A 22,188-nucleotide genomic window follows, 5' to 3' on the forward strand; every position below is an offset into this window, starting at 1 on the left:
AACATATCTGTGAGAGCTGTCAGGTGCTGACAAGAGAGAGACAACACGGAGTGTAAAAATACAACCGCGCCAGCGAAGCCTGTCCATTAGCGTCAAGGAGCGCCGAGGACACGCTGAAGCATCTGTCAAAACGCAAGGCTGTCACATAACTCTTAGGTATTGTTGCACCGTGGAGAGAGCGCCCTGTGTTTGTGTTCTCCGCGTCGTGTGTGACAGGACACCCGAATCAATCACTTCCACGGCTCCTCAGCGCTTTACTGATTACAGCGCTCACTGTACACAATCTGCCATCAATCTGATACGAATTGCACTGTGTGTGTGTGGGGCAAACATGTTGCACCCCCAACCCCCCCCCCATCTTTTAAATGAAGAACATTCAAAACCTTTATTCATCATCTCCTGATTTCTCCAAAGCGCGGAGATATGGAATCAGATCAGAGATCGGTTGTGTGAGCATCGTCTCATCGTATACAAGTGCTACCAATCACACCTGATTGAACGTCTTCCTCTCGTCTCGTCTGCGTCTTTCTATTAACCTTGCGTTTACGGGGGGACTGACATAGTTCGCCAATTTCCCCGTTCCGCGAGCATCCTCTTGTATTATAAAACTGGTTTAAAGCGGAATTCGAGATTATTTCCTCTACGTGAGCAAAGGGTCAGTTTGAGACATTTGAAAAGAGGCAGGGCAGGGGCAGGGCAGCGGATTTCCGGCGCAAATAAATTGGCCGTCTTTAATAAAGGAAAGCACATCATCGACGTGGATATTCAGGAGTCATCTCCCACCCTCTCCCTCTCTTCCCCGTCTCCTTTTTCTTCTTGAGAAAAGAGAAAAGCTGCAGCAGTCAGCAGAAGGAGGGAGGGAGGGGAGGGAGGGAGGGAAGAGAGTGGGCCCCGGCACTGAGTAATCCCACACTAAATTCTAATTGACTATCGCTCTGCATCTAGGAGCAGAGCGGATGAGAAGAGCGAGACGATGGAGGGAGAAGAAAACGGGAAAAAAAACAAGAGACTTCCTCGCTGGCTCTATTAGGCGCTCGGGCTGTTATTTATTCAGAGGGGCTGATGGGGGAGAGAGGGGAGGCCGGGGAGTGCTTAAATGGAGGAGAGAGTCCGCTGGCTCTCCCTCAGGTGCTATATAACATGGCAAAGTGGAGCGGGGAGAGCCAGCAGGAGGCAGGCCGACACTCAGCCCTGCGCCATAAATCAATGCTCATCAGGAGATGCGCTCACATCATCCTAATGTCTCTCTCTTTTCATTTTAGGCAAAGGAAGGAGGGGGACTAGAAGAGAGAGAGAGAGAGAGAGAGAGAGAGAGAGAGAGAGAGAGAGAGAGACAACAGGGCTGTAGACTTCAGATAAGACATATAACCTCCCCCCAACCACCTCCCCCCACAGACCAAACCACAATTGAGAAGCAAACACCTTTTTAAATCAGCATCTAAATTAATTCTACTCAAAGTCGCTTTCAGAGCAGAGCTGTGTGCATTTTAAGGCAAAGAGGCCTTCAAACCCCCCACCCCTCTCTCCCTCTCTCTCTCTCCTGCTCTCTTTATATAACAGGTGTGCTTTCCAAAGACCTTCTTTTCAGAGACGCATCTAATCGGTCTAGGTCGCCCGGTTCATCGCATTCTTCCACGCACACAAGAGGTCCTCCCTGCCCTCGAATTCTTTGCCGTTTTGAAGCGATGCACTGAATTCTTTTCCGTCTTAAACAAACACATCGCGCAGTTCAGACCGAAAATGTGCAGCATCTCAGGAATGTCTTTGCATCTGTTCTCAAAGTCACACCCGCACTAGTTTAAGGCACAGAGAACAGGAGGTTTCGGCACACTTGACCGGAGGAGTGCAAAATAGAAGGGTAAGACGTTTTTTATTTTCACTCTCTCTCTCTCTCTCTCTCTCTCCCCAACAATTATTCAGCGGCGACGGCACATTTTTGATAATTGGATTCGAAGGTTGCCATCTGTAAATTCAAGCCCAGCATTTTGTTTTCACCATGTGAGCATACTCGGCATATTTGTTTGAGTTTGTGGTGACTGGAATATACACCCAATGGAAATCTGCAGTGTGTCCTGTGTAACATTCAAATCAATCTGGGAATTGAGGGGCCGCAGTGTGGGGTAGTGGTCAGGGCTCTGGACTCTGGAGTGGAGGATTGTGGGCTCAATCCCAGGTGGGGGACACTGCTGCTGTACCCTTGAGCTACACTGTACCTAGATTGCTTCAGTACAAACCCAGCTGTAGAAACGGGTAATTGTGTGTTTAAAAATGTGATGTAGTGTAACAATTGTAAGCGGCCTTGGATAAGGGTGTCTGCTGAGAAATATCATAATAATAAAATGTGTCTGTGAGGATGTAGGTGTAAGGGCAATTTTTCTCAAGTATGATTGCCAGATAATCCTCAAAGAATTATAACTGAATCTCTTTCAAGTATTTTTTTTTTCCTCAAATCAAAAAGTGTTCAGTAATCTTGTTTGTAATACAGCCAAAATTTTAAATGAATAACATATGATTATAGGTCTGAATTACAGCATCTGTCATGACCGGGCAGGATCGGTGTGGATTCGAGCAGCCCGTTCATCCCTCCTCCTCCGGCCTCCTACTTCCATTTTCTATCCCTGTTTCAAATTGACCAATCACAGCCGCCGCTCACATCTTGAGCATCCCGAGAGCTTGTCTCATGTACATATTGCACAAGCATCTGGTCCTCTAAGCAGCAGATGTCCTCACGTACTATAGGTCATTAAACAGATACGGCCCCTTGAGGTCATGTTGAGGCCAATGACTCAGTGAACCCTAGTGGATAGGATTCAAATCTACGAGAGTGAAATTGTTGACAAAGACCAGATTATAACCTGTGGATAATATGTGTATCTGTATAAATACTACAGCTACCTGTATTCTTACAATATAGAGTAATAGCCTCAAATATAAATTACAAATAAAATACACACACACACACACACACACACATAAATAACTATTGATCTCCCCTAGGCTTCAGGGCTGACCTGTAATCACTTTCATATTGTAACCCTCTGTCTCTTATTCAGTGAAGTAGAATTGAAATGTTTAAAGAAGTCAATACAGAGTTGCGAACTCCATTGTGCAGAAGGGTGTGAGAGAGATGATTTTGAAGGCCCTGCGGTAAGTATCTCCCACAGATTAGGCAAAGCACATTTGGTTGATCCCAAGCACAAGCCGAAAGCAGGGCCCCTCTGTGTGGTCACTGTGCCAAACCCACGACATGCGCCATTATGGTTACAAAGCACATTGTTGGTTATATTTCCACAGGGAGATATAGGGAGTGTGAGAAAAAAGGGACTGGGTTCCTTTAAAAACATGGCAGCTGGGCCAGGACACTGCATTGTCCAGAATCCACTGCTCTGGCATTAGTGTGGAAGGCAGAGCCAGGTATATAAAAAAAGCAGTGCAGAGCAGTCAGGGCGGTGGCTGTGGGGAAGGAGTTTATTGTTAGTCTGCGCTAAGAACAATGGACTTTCCCAACATTGCCAGGGGTTAGATACACAACCCCATGTTCAATGTAAGAACAGTAGAGGTGAGGAGTTAGATTTGTGTTTAGTTTATTGGACTGTTTGTAGTTTATTTTTTAATTTACTTTACTTAAAAGTGTGTGTGACTGAGAGAGACAAGCAGGGATTCCAAGTCCTGCACTCTCCTGCTCAAGACTCGTACTCCAGCAGGGGCGTTACATCCTGCACTCCCCTGCCTAGTCCACACTCACCAGCAGGGCCGCTACTTCCTGCAGTCCATGCTATAAGCAGAGCCGATTGTGAAACGAGTGACTGCTGCTTTGATCTGGGAGAAGACGCACCCTAGTGGCGCAACTACTGGTGGGGTCAGTCACAGGAGGTATCGCGCAAACAATATGATGCACCACAAATGAAATTACACAACAAAATACATATATTTCCAGTTCAAGAGCTATAAACCATTTTGATTTACTGTACTGCTTTCGCAGGATTCAACTACACCAGTATCAGGGAACGGGACTGGTCCTGGCACCCTGACTGTGCCGTAATTCTTCGTAATTCATCTTTTATGCAATTTGGAAAGCTAATGACTGGCCAGGTAGCCTCCCCTCCCATACGATAGATATGCATTACACTAGTGCTGTCACAATACAAAAATTTGCATTTCGATACCGATACCAGGTTTAGTATCACAATACGCGATACCGAAACGATACTCGATACTGAAAACGATACCACGGCACAATAACAAACAAAAAAATGTATCAGCCAAAGGCACAGAATAACCATTGGGCTTTTTTTTTCAACACTGAACAATATGTTGAAAAACAAAATATCTAACTATAAAACTACAGCACTGTAATAAATAACAGAATATAATATTTCTCTCATAAGCAGGTCATTTGTTACAGAACAGCAGCATAGTTTTTTCAAGGAATTATACATTATAATAATTGAATACAAAACACAAACCTTCAGCATGTCTGCATACCGGTGAAAAATAAATACTTTTTAAATTCCATGAATCCCACATGCTGAAGCATTACTGAAAACTGTCACTGCTTCCGCCCCTGCCCAATCCAAATGACATTTTGTAAATATTTTGGTGTGGAACCTTATCAAAAGCTTTTTGGAAATCTAAGTATATCATATCATATGCTTTCACCTGATCTACAGCTGCAGTTGCATGTTCAAAAAATTCTAATAAATTAGTAAGACATGATCTGCCTCGTCTAAACCCATGTTGACTATCTCCAAGAATATGGTTTTCATTAAGATGCTCCTCTATTTTCTGTCTAATGTTATGTTGGGGTTAAACACAGGCCTCATTTCAGAAGCTCAGGTTTTGTGTGTGTGTGTGTGTGTGTGTGTGTGTGTGTGTGTATGTGTTTCATATCTTTTTATCTTGCTTGTGATCATTTTTCAAAACATTGTGTTTATTACTGTGCAAGTCTGAAAAAGCTTATTCTAGCAACTCTCTTTCTAGTTCTTTAATTGTAATCAAAAAATGTTTATTTTGTCTGTATTGTGTTTACAGTAATCATTTAAATACACATAAGCACCGTTATTATTATATTCTTTCTCTTGGTTGCACTTGTTCCGCGGATGTGTTTATTGCTGTGTGGGTTGGAAAGAAAAAAAAAAAAAAACTATACATCTATCTTTCTAGTCATTTTAATGTCATGATTTATTTTTAATTTTGTCTTTTTTTACAGTGATAATTTAAATACATAAAAGCAATGTTATCATATTCTAATCTGCTTGTACAAAAGTTGAACTTGCAGTATTAATAATACGCAGAGAAAAGTTAAGTGCCTGAAAAAACTCCCTCTTGCTGATTCACAGAAATCACTAGACCAACTTTATTCTCTCGATCATTAAGACTTGAGACATTTGACAGAGGTACCGAACGGAACAAAAATTCTAGTATCGAACTGTTTTTTTTTTCTGTATCGAAACAGTATTGAATTTTTGCTATACCATGCAACACTACATTTCACACAAGTGGTCTGATCAATCTGTCATCAACAAGGATGCAAAGGGGGAGTTTGTGCTGCTGTTTACAGTGCAAGCCTCTATTTGGGTAACACAGGCCAAACTCTGCTCCTGTATCCAAAAATCACCAACTGGCATCGTTCACCCCTTTCCTGTTTACTGTTATTCACCCATGACTCTGATATAGGCTTGACTCCCCACCGTCTCATTGCATCACTCAGTTTTCCTTGCTGTTGCGATTGTGTGCAAAGAATTTGTCAACCTTGGAGTTTTTAATTATTTCCATGGTCAATTAAATGGCTGCGAGGAACTGAAGACCAACGGAGTGAGAAGGCCCTCTGGACACAGAGGTACACTACTAGAAAAAGTCCAATATAGGGGGACATTTTAGATAACCCGACACTAATAACGAATTAAAAACGCATTGCTAATGCCATCTCCACTGTAATATATACGCTTCACTCTACACAGGGCCTACCTGTGTAACAGCCATTGAAACCACAATTAAGCCATCAATCTCCACCTGATTTCAGTGCAGCAGCGTTTATTAGTGGAGCTGGGAGTGCCATTGATAGATTGGGATATGATTAAAGATGGTGCACAGTGAGTAATTACAGTATCTCTTTCATATTGCAGTTCCATGATGCAAATGTCTTTTGACCAATGCGGGTCGCTCGTAGTGCCCAATGACCTAACAGAACGAGATCCAAACGTGGGTCAGTGGGAGCTCTAACCCCACTGCACATTGTTAAATTAAACAGGAAGGCATAACCTACAGCACAAATAAAAAAAAATCTAAATTCATTATGACATAATTGGATTTATGTGCACTACAGTTCTCTCACCCATGATGGCATTGGCTTCTCGGGATGGCCTTTAATTGGTTTCTAACCCCTTGCTTAATTCCGATTAGCGGAGAGAACATTATCTATCTATTTATATAACCTTCCTCTACAAAAATGTGAAAAAAAGCTGAAAAAGTTGGGATATTTGGAAGACAGAGCAAACTATGGCCGATTCTCAGTAGAGTTATCGGTGGTTTAATAATGTTGTTCAGCTTCCTGCTAATTAATTTATCATTTTTCACCCTACTTCACACAGTCTCTAGTCTGAGCTTTGTGTCACCTAGTCTGATTGATGGGGGCAGGTCTGTACCGTCTAGTCCTCTGATAGTTGCAGCGCACAGGAAATAAAAATATAAATATAAATACATACGTACATAAATAAATAAATAAATACATAAATAAATAGGGAACAGCAAGCTGCATTATTCGAGCAGTTCAGCTTCACAAATTACTGCAGCCTGCAAAGCTGATTGAGATCAATTAATTTTTCACTTCAGAGGTAAGCCCAAGACACCGAAATGTTGTGCAGTACGCTGCGGATTTAGATGCTCAGACAGCAATCCCGCACGTGCTCGAACAGAGTCGACACTAGAGCAACGCAAGTCGCTCGGGGTATTAACATACAGGCACCGGGAGAAGTATACTAACTAGAAAGCTCTACTACTCTGCACACACGTATAAACAGACACACGGAGGGGCGCGCGATTTCCCCCTCACAGTTACACAGAGATATCGTCTTTCACCTGGATATCTAAGAAATGAACGCATATGAAAACGATTAGGTCAGTGATGAGAAGGCTGGCTAGACCAGAATGTTTTTATTCCAGCTCCACCTCTTTAAGATCTAAAAGCAATTTACAGGGTTGAAATAATTAGTCTGAATAAGTGTTCAATTAAGCGCCCAGTTGGAATAACAAGAAACAGCAGGCCCAGGGGCATTGGTCTAGTCTGGTCAAGACCTTCATTACTCCTGTTAATCAACAAGCCTCCCAGTCTCGGCTTCTCAACAACCATCCTGACCTGTATATATATATATATATATATATATATATATATATATATCCATGCCCTTGTCAGTGTTAGACAGACTGATCCTCTGCATTTGTAGAGGGTGCTGCAGCAAAAGGCGCTATAAAACAAGTTTGCACTGGTCCCTGTGGAGACGCAACCCACAACAATCTCCAAAGCCATCCCAACCCCAACCAGAATAAGAAAGATGGCCTTTGCCAAGACAACCCAGCTCTCACCCTTACAGAGAACCTCTTACAATCCTTTAAGACACAATATCTTAAATCACAATATCGCAACACACTTAAAAAGCATATTCCCACCTCAGCCAGCTAACGCTTGAGACAATCCAACTTGGTCGGAACCCCTATGCAAGTTAGCAACTTACAAATCATGAGCTCTTATGTGCCAAAACAAACAAACAAACAAACAAACAAACAAACAGAAAACCGTCCATTGCCAAACCCAAGTCATTTTGGAATCTGTTGGAATATTTCCTGTGTACTGGAACAGAATGATTTAAAAAAAAAAATACAACACGACAGGCTGGACGTACTCCAGGCTGGCATACCAGATTGTCATGTGAAGAGCTGCGAATCCTGCAGGAGAGTTCGCCCAACTTGACAGTGATCAGAGGTTAGTTGACAGCTCAAGTAAGTGACACAGTTTGATTAAATCTGTATTGTCAAGTGGAGTTGCCAATAAAAAGAAATTAAAATATGCTTGTGAATATCAGGTGAAGGCAAGCATGGGCACATCAGCCTTCCACTGCCGAGCGAAAGTGGGACAGGCTGCTCACTGAGATAGCTCTCAGGGTTTAGATCAGGGTTGTGTCTGTTAGGTTCAGTCTGACACTCCATTGATTTCTTTTGGGGCGGCCATACAGCTCCGCGGTCCGGGGGTCACTTCCAGACAGGACTTTCTTCTAATCTGCTCTAAACAGAAAGACATTAACATTTAAATCGGGGGCATTACTGACACCGTCGCAAAACTGCGTCCTGTTTGCATGGCAACCACCATAAATCAAGGCTGATTACACGTTTGTTTCCTTCAAGTATTCATCTGTCTTATTCATTTTGTGCCGGTTTTTCACGGCTTACCTCCGGTTAATTCTGAACAAGTTGCGCAGGAACGCTGACGTGATCGTTCTCTCCCGCTCCAATCAGTGACGTTGATCAGGCAGCAGGACTGGAATAGCGAACAGCTGATCTGTGTTTCCTGTCTGCTGGTCCCGGTAATTGAGCGCTGATATTCATCTCCGCACAGGAGTGAGGCCTATTATGTTAATTTCTTCCTGTTTATGGGCCACTCTCGAATACCATCCTGTCTCAAAGAGTCATGGTGACCCTGGAGACTTAAGGTCACCCTGATTTCCATGAAAGGCAGTCCAGAGTCTTGACCCCGGTTCAGTCAACTGGAATTAGTGCAGTTTTCATTAGCCCGCATCGATGTGCCAATGAAAACATGGAATGATATCGCTGATACATACAGTGCAATAAACAATATGTATTAAATCGCTGCTCTAGAGGCAGTTCAGAGGAGAGCAACCAGACTTATTCCAGGTCTGAAGGGAATGTCCTTCTGAGAGACTGAGGGAACTGAACCTTTGTGGGGACTTGATCCAAGTCTTCAAAATCATGAAGGGCATCGACCACATCAAACCAGAGGAGCATTTCCAGATCAGCAGGGACACACGCACCCGGGGACACAAATGGAAATTGGGCTTCAAGGCATTCAAATTGGAAAACAGGAGACACTTCTTCACACAGAGAGTCGTCACAATCTGGAACAAACTCCCCAGCGATGTGGTTGAAGCTGAAAATCTGGGAACATTTAAAAATAGACTGGATAGGATCCTTGGATCACTCAGTTATTAATGGACACCAAATGAGCACGATGGGGCTAATAACTTTCTTATGTTCTTATTAAACACATATTATTAAATAGCAGAATTTGGGAAGTTACTGGTCTCAGAAGGTTACATTCTCCAATCGGACACATGGGGTCTACCTAGATAAGACACCTCAGCACATGATGGTCTCGGTGGTCGGAAGACATGCGTTTGGGAGAAACCTCTCTTCTCTGACGATTTTTCCCTTTTAAGACAAAATGGCATCTGCCGCACTTAGAGTAATAGATAAAACTGCCTTTTCCGTAGTCAGCTCACACTCGCTTAATTAATGATTGCCTGGAGGCTGCCACAGTAAGTGCTATTAAGATCAGGTGTAACTAATTAGGCCCTCTTACTGACCCCAGATCTGTTGATGGAACTACAGATTTTCATTTTGAAAGTGCTAGGTTTATACAAACACAAAACAGTAATTATTTGTTCTCAAATTATTATTAATACCAGTTCTTTAAAAAAAAAATGAACCAAGGCTTAGATCCTTTCCTCTTGCCATCTTGATCCAAAATCGAGGTCAGCTGGTCCTGCTCAGCATTTTTATACACGCCACACAGCATGATAGGATGTTAATTGCTTAATTGTATCATGCAGTACATCTGTTTGGAGGCATCTGCATTCGTTATGTTCCTCCACTCATTTACTCAGGTTTTTCCTTTTATTTGTCACCCGTCTATACATACACATACATACGTATATATAAACCCAGTGATGGTACTCCAAATCATTACGTTTCTACTTCCAGGATTTCTGTCTGTTTAGTAGCTTTGAAGATTGCGTCCTAATGCCTCAACACACTCAGTGCAAGAGAACAAAACAAGGTGCACTCTGGGAAGGGCCAGCCCTTTACAACTGCACATCACGTAGAGACCTTCACCAGGCTGCCAAGGTAACAAGCTGATGGTTTTCTGGCTGCTGGATCTATTATTTACCCCATCCTGAGTCCGTAAGGCGTTTCTGCAGATATTTGTTTTTAAAGAGTAATAAAATAAAGTCTGCCGGCGCAATAATGAAAGATCACAGAAATTATTATTTTTTTCTTCTTCATCTTTTCCCTGGAATAATGTTTAGGTTTATCCTGTTTATTAACCAGTATTTTTAGTCCAACTATGCAATCAACTGACCATTTTTTGCCTGATTCCACCTTAAAGCTCATTAAACGGTATCAGATTCATCCTGCATCGTGGGGTGGCACAGATGTGCCCGGAGGCAGGAATTTAGCAGGAAACACTTTCAGTTCAATTTGTTTCAGGTTCTGTTCAACAGTTTCCCCACCAACAATCGGTTTGCCTCCATTTCTCCCTTGGTTTAAGACATGGCGAGATAAAACCGTCGCCTACGGGTTTTTGCTATTAAATCAGAAATCAGAATTTAATAGCCGAAATCTTACATAAGACCAGTAGAGTAAAACTTAACTGTCCTCAACACTGATTGGCCTTTTCTTGCTGTGGCGCTGTGCTGTGAACCACCCCTGTCAATTGCATCGCGTCCGTGCTTTTTTCTGTCCTGGCTCTCTATAGCTCTACCTTGTTACATTTTCCTTTAAATATCAGCCAAGTAGCGTAATGAAAACATTATATGTTATATTGCAAAATATGTTTTACACAATTGTTTAATATGGATCATATTAAAATACAGATATCATAATGCTGCCTAAGCAAACTATTTCTTATTGTAATATTTTGTTAATGTTAATAGTCCTAATTACAGTGTGAACAGCCGGATGATTTCTCCCTTTTGAAATCGCGCTTATTCAGAGCTGAGTTTCATTATTGTGTAGTTGGAACTGTTCATGAAGTAGCCTGGGCTAAACAAGCCAGTTAGGATGTTTTCGTGCAGAAAAGCCTAGCCTGCCTGTACCAGATGGAAGTGTGTTACTGAAACAAGGCTATATAAAAGGTCCATATTTGTAGGCAAAATGGTGCTTTTTTCACCAATTCATATATATATTATTTCATGGTTTCATGCTGGTATATTTCCCATCTGTCCAAACAAATGCGTGAATGTTTAGGAAAAAAGTTAAAAAAATAATAAAAAAACAACCCCCTGCACTCACATATGTATCCCTCCCCCTCTGTTTTTTTAACAAAACGCATATATATATATATATATATATGTGTGTGTATGATTTGTGTCTGTGTGTGTCGGGGGGGAGGGGGTTTTACCTGTATTCCAGAACATGCAGACACAAATCAGTGTTGCTTTGATCAAAACCATTGACCGAGAGCAGTTCCCAGCATCTCCAGACACTGATTTTGTTATTGTGACACTTCCCAAACAGCTCCCCGGTAGGAGCGCGCGGTGCAAAGCCACAGAGGGAGGAAGCATCGCTGGTGAAATTAAAAAAGACGAGAGCCACCTGGCAGCTGCGAGACTGCTATTATTGTTTTCCTATTACATTTTAATCACCCTGGTGCGAACAAGACTTCTCCAAGCCCCCCCAGTTGGCTCGGGACTTTCTTTTTCTACCCCCTTTATTATTTCAGTTTTCTCTTTTCTCTCACTAGGTCCTGGGGTCCCAGAGATCATCAGGACTGTTCATGCATAGTCAAAATCCCGCCATGTTCACCAGAACTTTGAAGTAAACTTCAAAGAGCTTAACTCTGTAACTTTGCTGCTTACCCTTGCTATAAAACTCAACTTTTTTCCCCCAACCAGCATTTTGCGATTCTCTTCCTCACACCCAGAATCTGAGTAGTACAACACAACCGGTGTGGGGAAAATCGCCATCTGTGATTGTTGGGGGGAAATACAAACACGTCATCGCTCAGTTATGTATCTGGAGCATATGCCTTAGATCAACACATGTCATTTCTGCCCGTCAACTCCCACGCATCACCGCGTTCAACATATTTAATCGCCGACTGTCTTTTCTTGCCTCTCAACCCTGAACCAAAATGTATTCTGACAGGAGGAGGAGACAAACATTGCACATGTAGACGCGTCAGATTATCAGTTATCAGCAAATCTCGCCAGTGCCACCGCAGCTACCTAGATAATTGATTGGTGCAACAACAGCAGTGTGACAGGCATGCGTTGGCATCAGGGCTTTTGTCCGTAGAGAGTTTGCAACACCTCTCCCTGCAGTGAACCAGTATAACACAACAAGCGACGGCAGGAAGTGCCATCACCTAAGGAGCACTTCAGGACAGTTAGTTGTTAATATTACATGGACATGAATGTGTGCTTTAGATATTCTGAGGTCCAAAGAGCAAGAATTACTCTCTTTCCCCTTCAGTAGTCAATTAGCTTTTCAAATGCAAGCCTGATCCATTAATGCACCAACCTACCACGGCCATTTCAATACAAAACTTTGTCTTATTAGGATTTTAATAACATACTAAATTCAATTTTTTTAATAAAAGCTTTTCTATTACATAGTCCGTCACAGAAGCTACTGAATGTCTCTGCCTAGAGAACAGGATAGATATTGTGGTCAACAGACCAACATAATCCACACAAGTTAGTCAAGTGTGATCAATTTTCCAAATCGGGCCCTTGACAGATTCGAGGTCTTCTGTTTTGTTTTAGTTTTTCTCTGGTTTTCCAAATTATATAATTTAAACTTCTACAGTCTCAATTAGGTAAGAAAAGCATGTTTAGTTGCCTAAAGAGAGCCCAGTAGACTGTGGGGTCTCCGGGACCATTCAGGGGTCATGCAGTACGAATTCAAACTGTATGCGGGAGAAAAGCTGGTGGGGGGAGCGAAGAAACAGAGCAAATTACCTGATATAAATAACATTTTCAAAATTATTTTCTACTTCAGAGTTCTTCGGGGGCCCCTTTTATTTCGAAAGCTACGCATGCAGTCAGTCTGGGGAAATTAAGCATTGCGAAGGGCTGACACAGGAGCCCGGTGCTAAACTCCGTTCCCTCTCAACCGTTTTTTCGAAAGCCTGTTCTCTAACGATTATTCTCTCTTGCAGGAGGCAGGGGGCTCGGTGTACGGCGGCGCGGCTCCTCTTGAGGAGTTTCAGCAGAAATTAACAAAGCAAAGCTATGTAAATAAATAAACCTCTATATCGATAGCTGCAGATCTTGCAGAGCAAAAAAGAAGAAAGAGAAAACTGGGGAATAGTACAAGAGAGGGGAGCGGCTACCGAAACAGCGACAAGACTCATTTCAGTGTTCCTCTCAGTACTGAGTGGGTTTCTCTGGAGGGAGAAACGCAACTCAACTCAACGTGATTATACATAGACAAGATCCAAGTTTAAGTTCTGTGGAAAAGAGTTCTTGATAGCCTCCATACGGGCTCATACCTGGGCTTTGGGGCCCCACTTCCAGAAAGCTTAAATCCCCAGCTGGTTTCCATGGCTGACAAACACCTCTTTATGATCTTGTAAAACTGTCTGATCTATTTTTGGCGACGAGAACAACAGAACTGATAAAAACCCTGTCATTTTCCTAACAAGTCACTCCAGAGCGGAAACCCTTCTCACCGTCTGGACAAGATGCGAATGGGACTGAAACACCCATGTTTCCCAGGGGGGGTAGCTCAGCAGCTGCTGGAAGTGAATGCGCAGCGGGCGTTCATGTACAAACAATCGTGCGGGTAAATAAACTGAAGTGCACACTTTTCGTTTCATTTCATTTTTTTCTCTCCCTTGAGCTCTGTCCATAAACTCTCTGGTTCACATCGGGCTAATTCCCACTGCCTGCCTCCTTATTGACAGCTGCCAGTTGTCTCACAGATGACTATTGATTAGAGAGATGGTGCCTAAATTGTTCAATTTAGGCCAATTATCCCGTGGCGGGGCTTGTGGTGGAGAGCTAAACGTCAGGGAAATGAAGCCAGGGGACCTTGGCTTTTCAGAGCAGTCTCCACATCAGGTGATTAGGAGTCAAGATATGATATTAAAGTTTAGACACTGCCTTTATAGATGGTAAGCTCTCTGTTATTAACACTGGAGAGGAGTCCATAGACTGAACAACAGTCTCTTAAGGCTGTGTTAATGGACTGAGGACTTGGACAGACTCTCCCACTAAAAGGGGCCGGCCAACGTCACTCAATGAGTTCACACAAGTCCGTTTTTGGTAAAGAATATGTCGAAATCTCTGGAAACTGACATTCCACTATAACTACCCCCACCCTCGCCACCTCCACCCTTCCCCCCTCCACAATCGTTAAAGAGAGAGTGAAAATACATAACTAAACACAAATCACACGCTGTTACGCTAGTGGTTAACAGCAGGGGTCGGAGCTATTTTCTACCTGATTCATGAACTGGGGGAGGGTGAGTGCTTATACCGCGATAATGTAAGAGATGGACAGACCATGTCTCTACTGACAGCAGCAAGTATGCAAAGCTTTTATCTGCACCCCCCATATATTTCCCTGACTTCTTTTCAGTCATTTGGTTGGATTGTTGTTTCTCCAACACAATTATCCACACCCCTGCACCACATTCAATTTGCCTTCAATGCACGATGCTCCGAAGAGCCACCGTATGCAGACAATGTCATTTCAGCCGGCAAAGCACAGCAATTTCTTCGGGAGTTAAACAAAAATTGCCTTTGCATTCATGTTCAGCGGTGTTTGGCTATAATGGGTGGCTGTGTGTTCAGAAGAAGACGAAAAGTTCACACGTAATCAGGAGTGTTGTCGTTTTTTTTTTTTCCTGTCGAGGTAATAACCAGACGTTTATGTAAAGTGGAGGAAAAAACAGAGGGTAACGTGGTTGTGAAATGACGCAGCACAAATAGCCGCCATGGGTTTCTGTTGCCCACTGTTTTAGCCCTGGCCACAGCATGCCCCCTGTGTCTCTAAAAGCCTGCAGCGTTCATTCACTGAGACACAAAACATGTATGTTGCAGTTGTGTGGGTCCTTGTTAAGCAGACTGCATAGAGTAAAACAACACAGCTGAACGATTGAGCCAGTTAGATATCCGTTCTTTAGAAAGTGAACCTAACACTCTGGATTTCTGTTTTCACTTAGCAATGGTGCTTCGCTTCCCTTCAGAGTAGACCATCACTTAAAGCTATAATCAATGAAAGATCATTCACACAAAGCAAGTGAAAGGTGTTGCTTATATTGATATTTATTGATATATTATGATTGGCATAAATACGGACAACAGTTGCCACCAGTACAGTATCTCACAGTAACTGAGACCCATCTGTGCTCCTATCTTATGTCCCTCTCGGGGATTGCGAGGGCACCTTAACCGTTGGGTACTAGGACGGGGGGAAAAAATAAATCTGCTAACAAAACACATTACAGAAACACAGGGAACTTTGAAAGAACAATAGCAGAGCAGCGCTGATGCTCCTAAGTGCCTCTTAACTGTCGCCATTATTTCATGGGATTCCGCTGAGAGGTATTTAAGAGCAGTGCGCTGAGAAAGACCTCCTTTTCATCCCGACGGTGGGTTTGATTTGGGCACGCTCGCGACAGTTACAGCCCCTGCATTTCGGATCAGATTGATTCAGAAGCAGACCCAGAAGAATAGCAAATAGAGGTTTTTATTTATTCTTTGTTTGAAATGATGTGCTCTGTACTTTGGGTTAAGAGTGCTTTGAACAACCTGCATTGTGCATTTCACTGTAGGAATAATATATATACTAGTGAGAGAAGAGACTCTTGAGCTGTTCAAAGTCTTGGAAAAACTCAACATGGAAAAGTCCCATGAAGACACAACAGTAGAGCTATGTATCTACACTATAATCAGAGCAGCAGAAGATTTTTTGATAAGGTACTAACAATCTGGAGATTCGCAACATGCTCCCTAATCATGTGACCACACCATGTATGAAATTAAACTGGATTTCTTTATTAACAGCAGATAGAGCCGATACCTGAGTTTCATCAGGTTATTATTCATAGATCACAGAGATATAGAGCAATACATGCAAATAGTGAAGCACTGGATTTTTATTTAATGTTGTTTCTTATTGTAGCAATTTCATTTAAACAAACTTGAGTGATCATATGACCTGTTTCAAGCACACTTTTCTTATTATTCGTAATTTGAATCAGACAAAGGGATTCAGAGAAGAAATCATTATATAGGTGGTTGAAATTACATATTTTGTACAAGTGGAAAAACAGGTCAGTAAGGCAACACTGTGCACTAAATTTCACATCTTTATTTATGAAATTGTCTGCCTCACCGTGAGATCGAACTACAATGGATTCAGTTCTTGACGGATTTAACTAATAATTTCCAGTAGTTAAGTATAAAATTGAATAAGGAACTGATTATCTTATTAAGGAACAATTTGTTGTATGTTACACAATAGAAAAAGTAAAATGTAAGTACATTATTTGTTCAATTAAGTAATTGAGAGCTCAGTTGGAACAAAATCCAGCAGAGCAGGGGCCCTCCAGGACCGGGGGTTGAGAACAACTGATGTAACAACTCCTGCACAGGACTGAATGTGTGAGCAATCTACACTGGGATGTCTAGATATATTCATACGATTGAGACACGATCTCAGAAAGCATTAGGTTGTATGCCTCCTGGACGTCATTAAACACAATCTCCTGCACAACATACACAGAGAGGCCAGGCACAAGTCTGGGAGCCGATTCCAAAGCCTCTCCTCATCCGCGTTTGAACGGTGGCCTGTGGCGTAAAACAACTTTGGAAGTTTTTGAAAGTTTTCCTTTTAGCGTTCCTGGATTTAAAGTGTGTTGCACTACCCGTGCGAAGGGAAGAGCCACTAATATACTACACAACACATGCACAACGTACATGTGGCTTCCCACTGGATCCTGTCTGCACTTTAATAACCAAGTCTCCTTCTGTGCCTCTGATTGAGAGGAAAGATAAATGCTCTTCACGTAATACTGTTATTCCTCACCACAAGCATTTTGTAATTTGTTTTTCAGGACCCCACAAGAAATACTTCGGGCCAGTTGTGTGTAACAACTTAGGTAGAGTTTCCCCTGAAGCGTTCTCGGAGTTGCAGGGAGAAGCACAAAAGCACAAAATACTTTTAATAGGTTTTCGGTGCCTTAGGAGGAATCATCACAAAATGTTTATCAGCTTTAACACCCTATCTTGCTAATGAGAAAATCCAAGACATACAAAGTCGTGGGGATGTATTGCATACTTTCATAGAGATGTCATTTCTTTCAACGCAAGTGAAAGTGAAAAGCTTTGTTTTAGTAGGGATGGGATATAAACACAATACAAGGCTAGGTGTTTATGGAACTGGCTACCAAATCTTGTCTGCACAATCTTAAGGGGAATTCTGGCCACTTCACCGGTTCTCTGCCCCTGTGGTTAAAAGCCCAAGTATAAAAATACACGCAGACATTTTCACTTCGAGGAAGAGAGGAGCCCGTCTCCCTACCTTTGAGATCGAGGTTTCGGGCGCCGTTGGAGTGCTGGGTGACGGTGCGGAAGTCGATCTTGAGGGTGTGGACGTTGTTGGCATCCCGGGACACCACCACGTTGTGCCACTGGTTGTCGTTGAGCTGTTTGTCGGAGTTGCCCTTCATGAGCGATGGCCCGTTGCCCAGGTCAAAGACATAGTGGATGTACCTGCACAGAAAGCAGCATGGCATGGAGTCAGTGGGAGATAAAGCACATTTCTCCCTTACAAGTTCCTGCAGGGTGTGGTGCACCTCAATCAGGCTGAAGTCATATTGATTCAATAGTTATATGAACCTGGACATTTAGACAGCACCTTAGACAAACTTTACTCTAGATGCCAAGGGGAACCACAGAGCATTGTGGTCCATGTGAGCTCTCGATCTGTCTGATTCATTTTATAGGTCGCCCTCTAAAGACATCCAATTGTGAACACATGTCAGTCAGTGTATCCAATCACTTCTGCATGTCCTGGAGGTTGAAGGTATTCAGGTGAATGATCTCAAAGAACCGAATTTACCAATACCACCGCCAGCTTGAAGTGTTTTCAAGACTTTTGGTTGATCTATAAAACCTGCTGGCTGGAGATGGGGACAGGGGGGTTTCTCTGGGACCAGGACTGGATGCTGGCTGCTGGTGGCAATATCTGCTTCTGAACTTAAATAAAGATCTCTACTTGCCACCCATGTAAAGGAATGGTTTCAAAAGAAGCATGAGAGTACTGCGGTGATGACTGTTTGGCTTTGATTAAAAATACATATATCCATGCCTTTATTTATGGTACCAAAAATAGAGCAATCCAAAAACAACAAGAGCACTGGCCTCGCTTCCCGTTTCTCCCCTCTGGAGCCCCCGAACACTGCAGCGAAAGCACCCAGCAGTTTTACAGAAGAGGAGATGGTAGATTTTCCTTTGTTTGTTTGTTCTTTTGGCTGTTGTGTTTTTAATCTTAAAAAAAAACATGCGGCACGGTTCACAATCTGGGATGTAATTCCTTTGGTGTTAATACACAGAAGGCAAGACACAGGTGGATACATGTGGCGAGGAAGATCCGTCAGCCACCGTCTTGGTCGAAGACTGGTAGTTTGGTGGAGGTGTCTGGCTTCCACAGGCCAATATTGCTGCCGCTGCCTTTTCTTCACCCCTCCCCCCGCTTTGCCTTGCTGGACATGCTGGGTGTTTACAAGCACGGGAGAAACCAAATAAAAATAAACCGTTTAAGAATGTGCATCTGGTATTTAAGATTGCAAGATGCCTCCTGCTGCTTAATTGCTCGCTGAACAACTGTGTTTGTGGGTGAAGGGAGAGAAAAAAAAGAAACCGCATTTGCAAGATTTCCTTGTTATTTTTTTTTTCCCAAGTGAAAAGGCATGTTGCTTTTTTTAAATATATACTTAACTTTCTTTTTTTGTGCACAGTATGAAGAAATACATTCGAGTCTCTTTCCTTGAAGCTGGCCATGTTGTATCGTTCCTCATTACAGACCGTGATTTTTTGTGGAGTGTTTTATGTATTTATTAAGTCACGTATTTAAGGGACAGTTTAATCCTTTCAACGTTTGCTAGGGGCATCTAGAGGACAAAGGAAGCTCTGGCATTTTCCCTGACATGAAAAATAATGACCAATCCAAATGTCAGCTCACATTTCGTTAATTTACAAATTAAAGACAAAGGGAGGTTTTACAGAAAACAGAATAGAAGATGATAAATTAACAATATAATGTGTGTTTTTTTATTGTCATATGAAACACCATTTCCACAGTTCTGCAGATTCCTTGTGTAATCCATGTAGGCAAATTAATTTGTTTAAATGTATTCAAGAAAAATCTCAATTAAGGTCTAACCTAATTTGATAACCTTCTGGGTGTATTTAAACATGGTACTTTAATATTAAAAGATAACTGTAATAGCGCAGTAGGAGCCTACACCATCTCATTGCATGTTTTTAAAAGCGTAAAGTGTGTGCAATTGAGGGGAGCTGCGTCTGCTGCAAAACACCATCCTGACACCACAGCTGTCATTAAATATCTGTCCAGTATTGAGCACCAGAAGTTCAGCATTTTGTTTTAGTTTTTTAACCCCAGATCAGAATAATTGAACTAATTATTGGAGTAATAAGTCAAATCTTTCAAGGTAATAATCAGATCAGAAACCTACACACTCCGGCCCTTGAGGCGTGACGTTCCCTATCTCCAGAAACCAGGAGCGCAGAAACCCACCCTTTGACCAGCTCCACCACGATGAAGTCGCTGCCATCGCCGCTGTTGAAGAGCAGCAGGCCGTCGGTGGCCGTGGTCTTGAACTGGAAGAACAGGTGCATGGAGGCGTAGGCTTGCAGCGTGGCCAGTGCCAGGTAGCTGCCTTTCGAACGGAAAGTCACGGGGTCGGCGATGATGGTCCGCATGCCGAAGCGGGCATTCAGCTCGCAGTAGCTGATGTCGCCATTCTTGCACTGGTCCAGGTAGGGCACCCCGTTGAAGGCGAGCCCCTGCAGGTGCCCCACAAAATTGGAGGGCACCACCGAGATGTAGCGCCGCTCCGTCATGATGCCCGTCTCGATGTTGTGGAACTCCAGGCGCGTGTGGGCACCCGTCATTTGGCCTGGGGGGGGACAAAAACCCAGGCAGAGGTAAAAAGCAATGAATCACAGAAAATAAAACAAGTGATTCCCAACCCCTGGCCTCAACCTCGATGCTGCTGGTTTCCACACCAACTGGAGTGCTTATTCGAATCCTGCATCGCACTAATGGTTGTCTTATTCCATTCTTGTTTTCAGCTCTTAGATAGGTGGACATTTTTCATGTGAATCGCTGCCAATCGGGCAGGGATAGAAGCCAGTAGATGGAGGGAGTACAAAAGTTGGGATTTACTGTACCATCCCAATGGGGCTCACACCTAAAATGACAAGCTTGTACCCGGCAGCAAATGTATTTATAGGTGATTGAGCATACATGGGTGTCATTAATGGTCTCCGACTGTTCCTGCCATTCCCGCACATGTCCACCTCACTTCTATTACTCTGCATTCAGAAATACAGAGGATTATGTAAAATGTTCTTAATTAAACTTGTTTTTATTTCTCTGTATTTTGTGATTTGTCAAGATTCTTTTCCCTGGGATACAGCTGTAAATGTAATTGTATCTCTCCGTATCACAATATTTTGACAACATCCCCCGGCGTCTGCAATTTGGTGTTGACACAGTCTCATATTGTGCTGTGTGCACTTTATTACAGCATTGCCACAGTGGCATACTGTTCTGCGTTCACTTTATTACAATCTCGAACACGGCATTATTGGGTTGGTTAAGAGGGGACGGACAGCGACATTACCTTCCACGGTCACATTGTCCACAGAGAGCTGCAGGCTCTTCCCCCGGCGCACCACCTTCACTCCGTGCCACTCGTTGTCATTCAGCTTCTGTCCTGCGAACAGCGTTTCCGGTCCTTTACCTACAAGGGACAGAGAGCCCCCATCACTCCCTGTATGGAGAGCCAGGGCCAACACGGCCTCCCTACCACCCTCCCCTCACCCAGGGAGGAACAGGTAAGACCCAAGACCAGACCCAAGACCTCCATTCACTTGGGAACCGTTCATACCAGCACTGCCCCAAAGAAGCATTTGACAATTTCCAGGGCACTTTTCATGGGATATGGCCGTGTTAAGGTGACATCACTCCCCTTGACACGGAAAGGCCTTCAGAGCCCTCCACCCCCACCATTATTCAAACAGAGAATTGTCACACTCTGGAACAAACTCCCTAGCGATGTGGTTGAAGCAACAATTTTGGAACATTTTAAAATAGACTAGATAGGATCCTTGGATCATTTAGTTATTAATGGACACCAAACAAACTTGATGGGTCGAATGGCCTCCTCTCGATTGTAAACTTTCTAATGCTCTTAAGGGATGGAGAGTGTGGGCGGCTGTGTGGTTTGGGTGCTTGGAGGACAATCTGAGAAGGGTCTGACCACACAGGTGACAGTGAATGAGCAAACTGACACATCTAGGAGTGGAGAACAGCTGCCCGAATCAGAGATGAATCAGCAAAGTGGGAAGACATTACAGAGACATCTGAGAATGAGAGGAATTCTTCACACAGCCTTGCTCTCTCTCTCTCTCTTTCTCGGCAGGTGAATCAGATTTCCCTCAATCGTACCCACACGGTGCTGATTCATCAATACGGGCTCCTGGAGTGGGTGGTCAACCGTGAGCACCCATCGCCTCTTTCGGCATCACTCTTCCCCCCTCCCAGAATGCTCCGCAAGAATTGTCGAATAGTAATTGGGGGCAGCACTGCACATCACAGACGCACATCGCAACAAAGGCAAACCACTTCTTTCACACACGCACATACATATACATCTGTAAATCCGGTGACCTTGTTAAAAGATCTGCTTTTTTTTTCTTTCCCACACCGCACGGTCACACTCTGGTTGAACACAACTGTGCATTCATAATGCGCTACACTTCCACAGCTCTTTGAATTGCAATTGAAAGCAAGTCACTCTTTGTTTCCTAAAAAAAAAACATTCCTTCTGTGTGTAGCTATAGTCTAAAACGGAGGGATATTAACTGCATTGTGCTCCACGCTTTCATTGTAGTGTTTAAGCCGTCTGTAATGGGA

The 22,188-nt window shown here is 43.1% G+C and overlaps 1 protein-coding gene across 1 annotated transcript in view; it reads right to left on the reverse strand.

Moving 5' to 3' along the window:
• The window catches only part of nrxn2b (neurexin 2b), a 496,668-nt gene that overhangs the window by 298,134 nt on the left and 176,346 nt on the right, over positions 1–22,188 (reverse strand). Inside the window, exons 9-11 of the mRNA XM_066718736.1 lie at positions 20,894–21,013; positions 19,783–20,164; positions 17,545–17,735 (exon numbers count right to left, since the gene is read on the reverse strand). Coding sequence (XP_066574833.1) covers positions 17,545–17,735; positions 19,783–20,164; positions 20,894–21,013 — 693 coding nt within the window. The remainder of the gene's footprint in view (positions 1–17,544; positions 17,736–19,782; positions 20,165–20,893; positions 21,014–22,188) is intronic.

This window comes from Amia ocellicauda, chromosome 12, assembly GCF_036373705.1.
Source record: "Amia ocellicauda isolate fAmiCal2 chromosome 12, fAmiCal2.hap1, whole genome shotgun sequence".
NCBI lineage: Eukaryota > Metazoa > Chordata > Actinopteri > Amiiformes > Amiidae > Amia > Amia ocellicauda.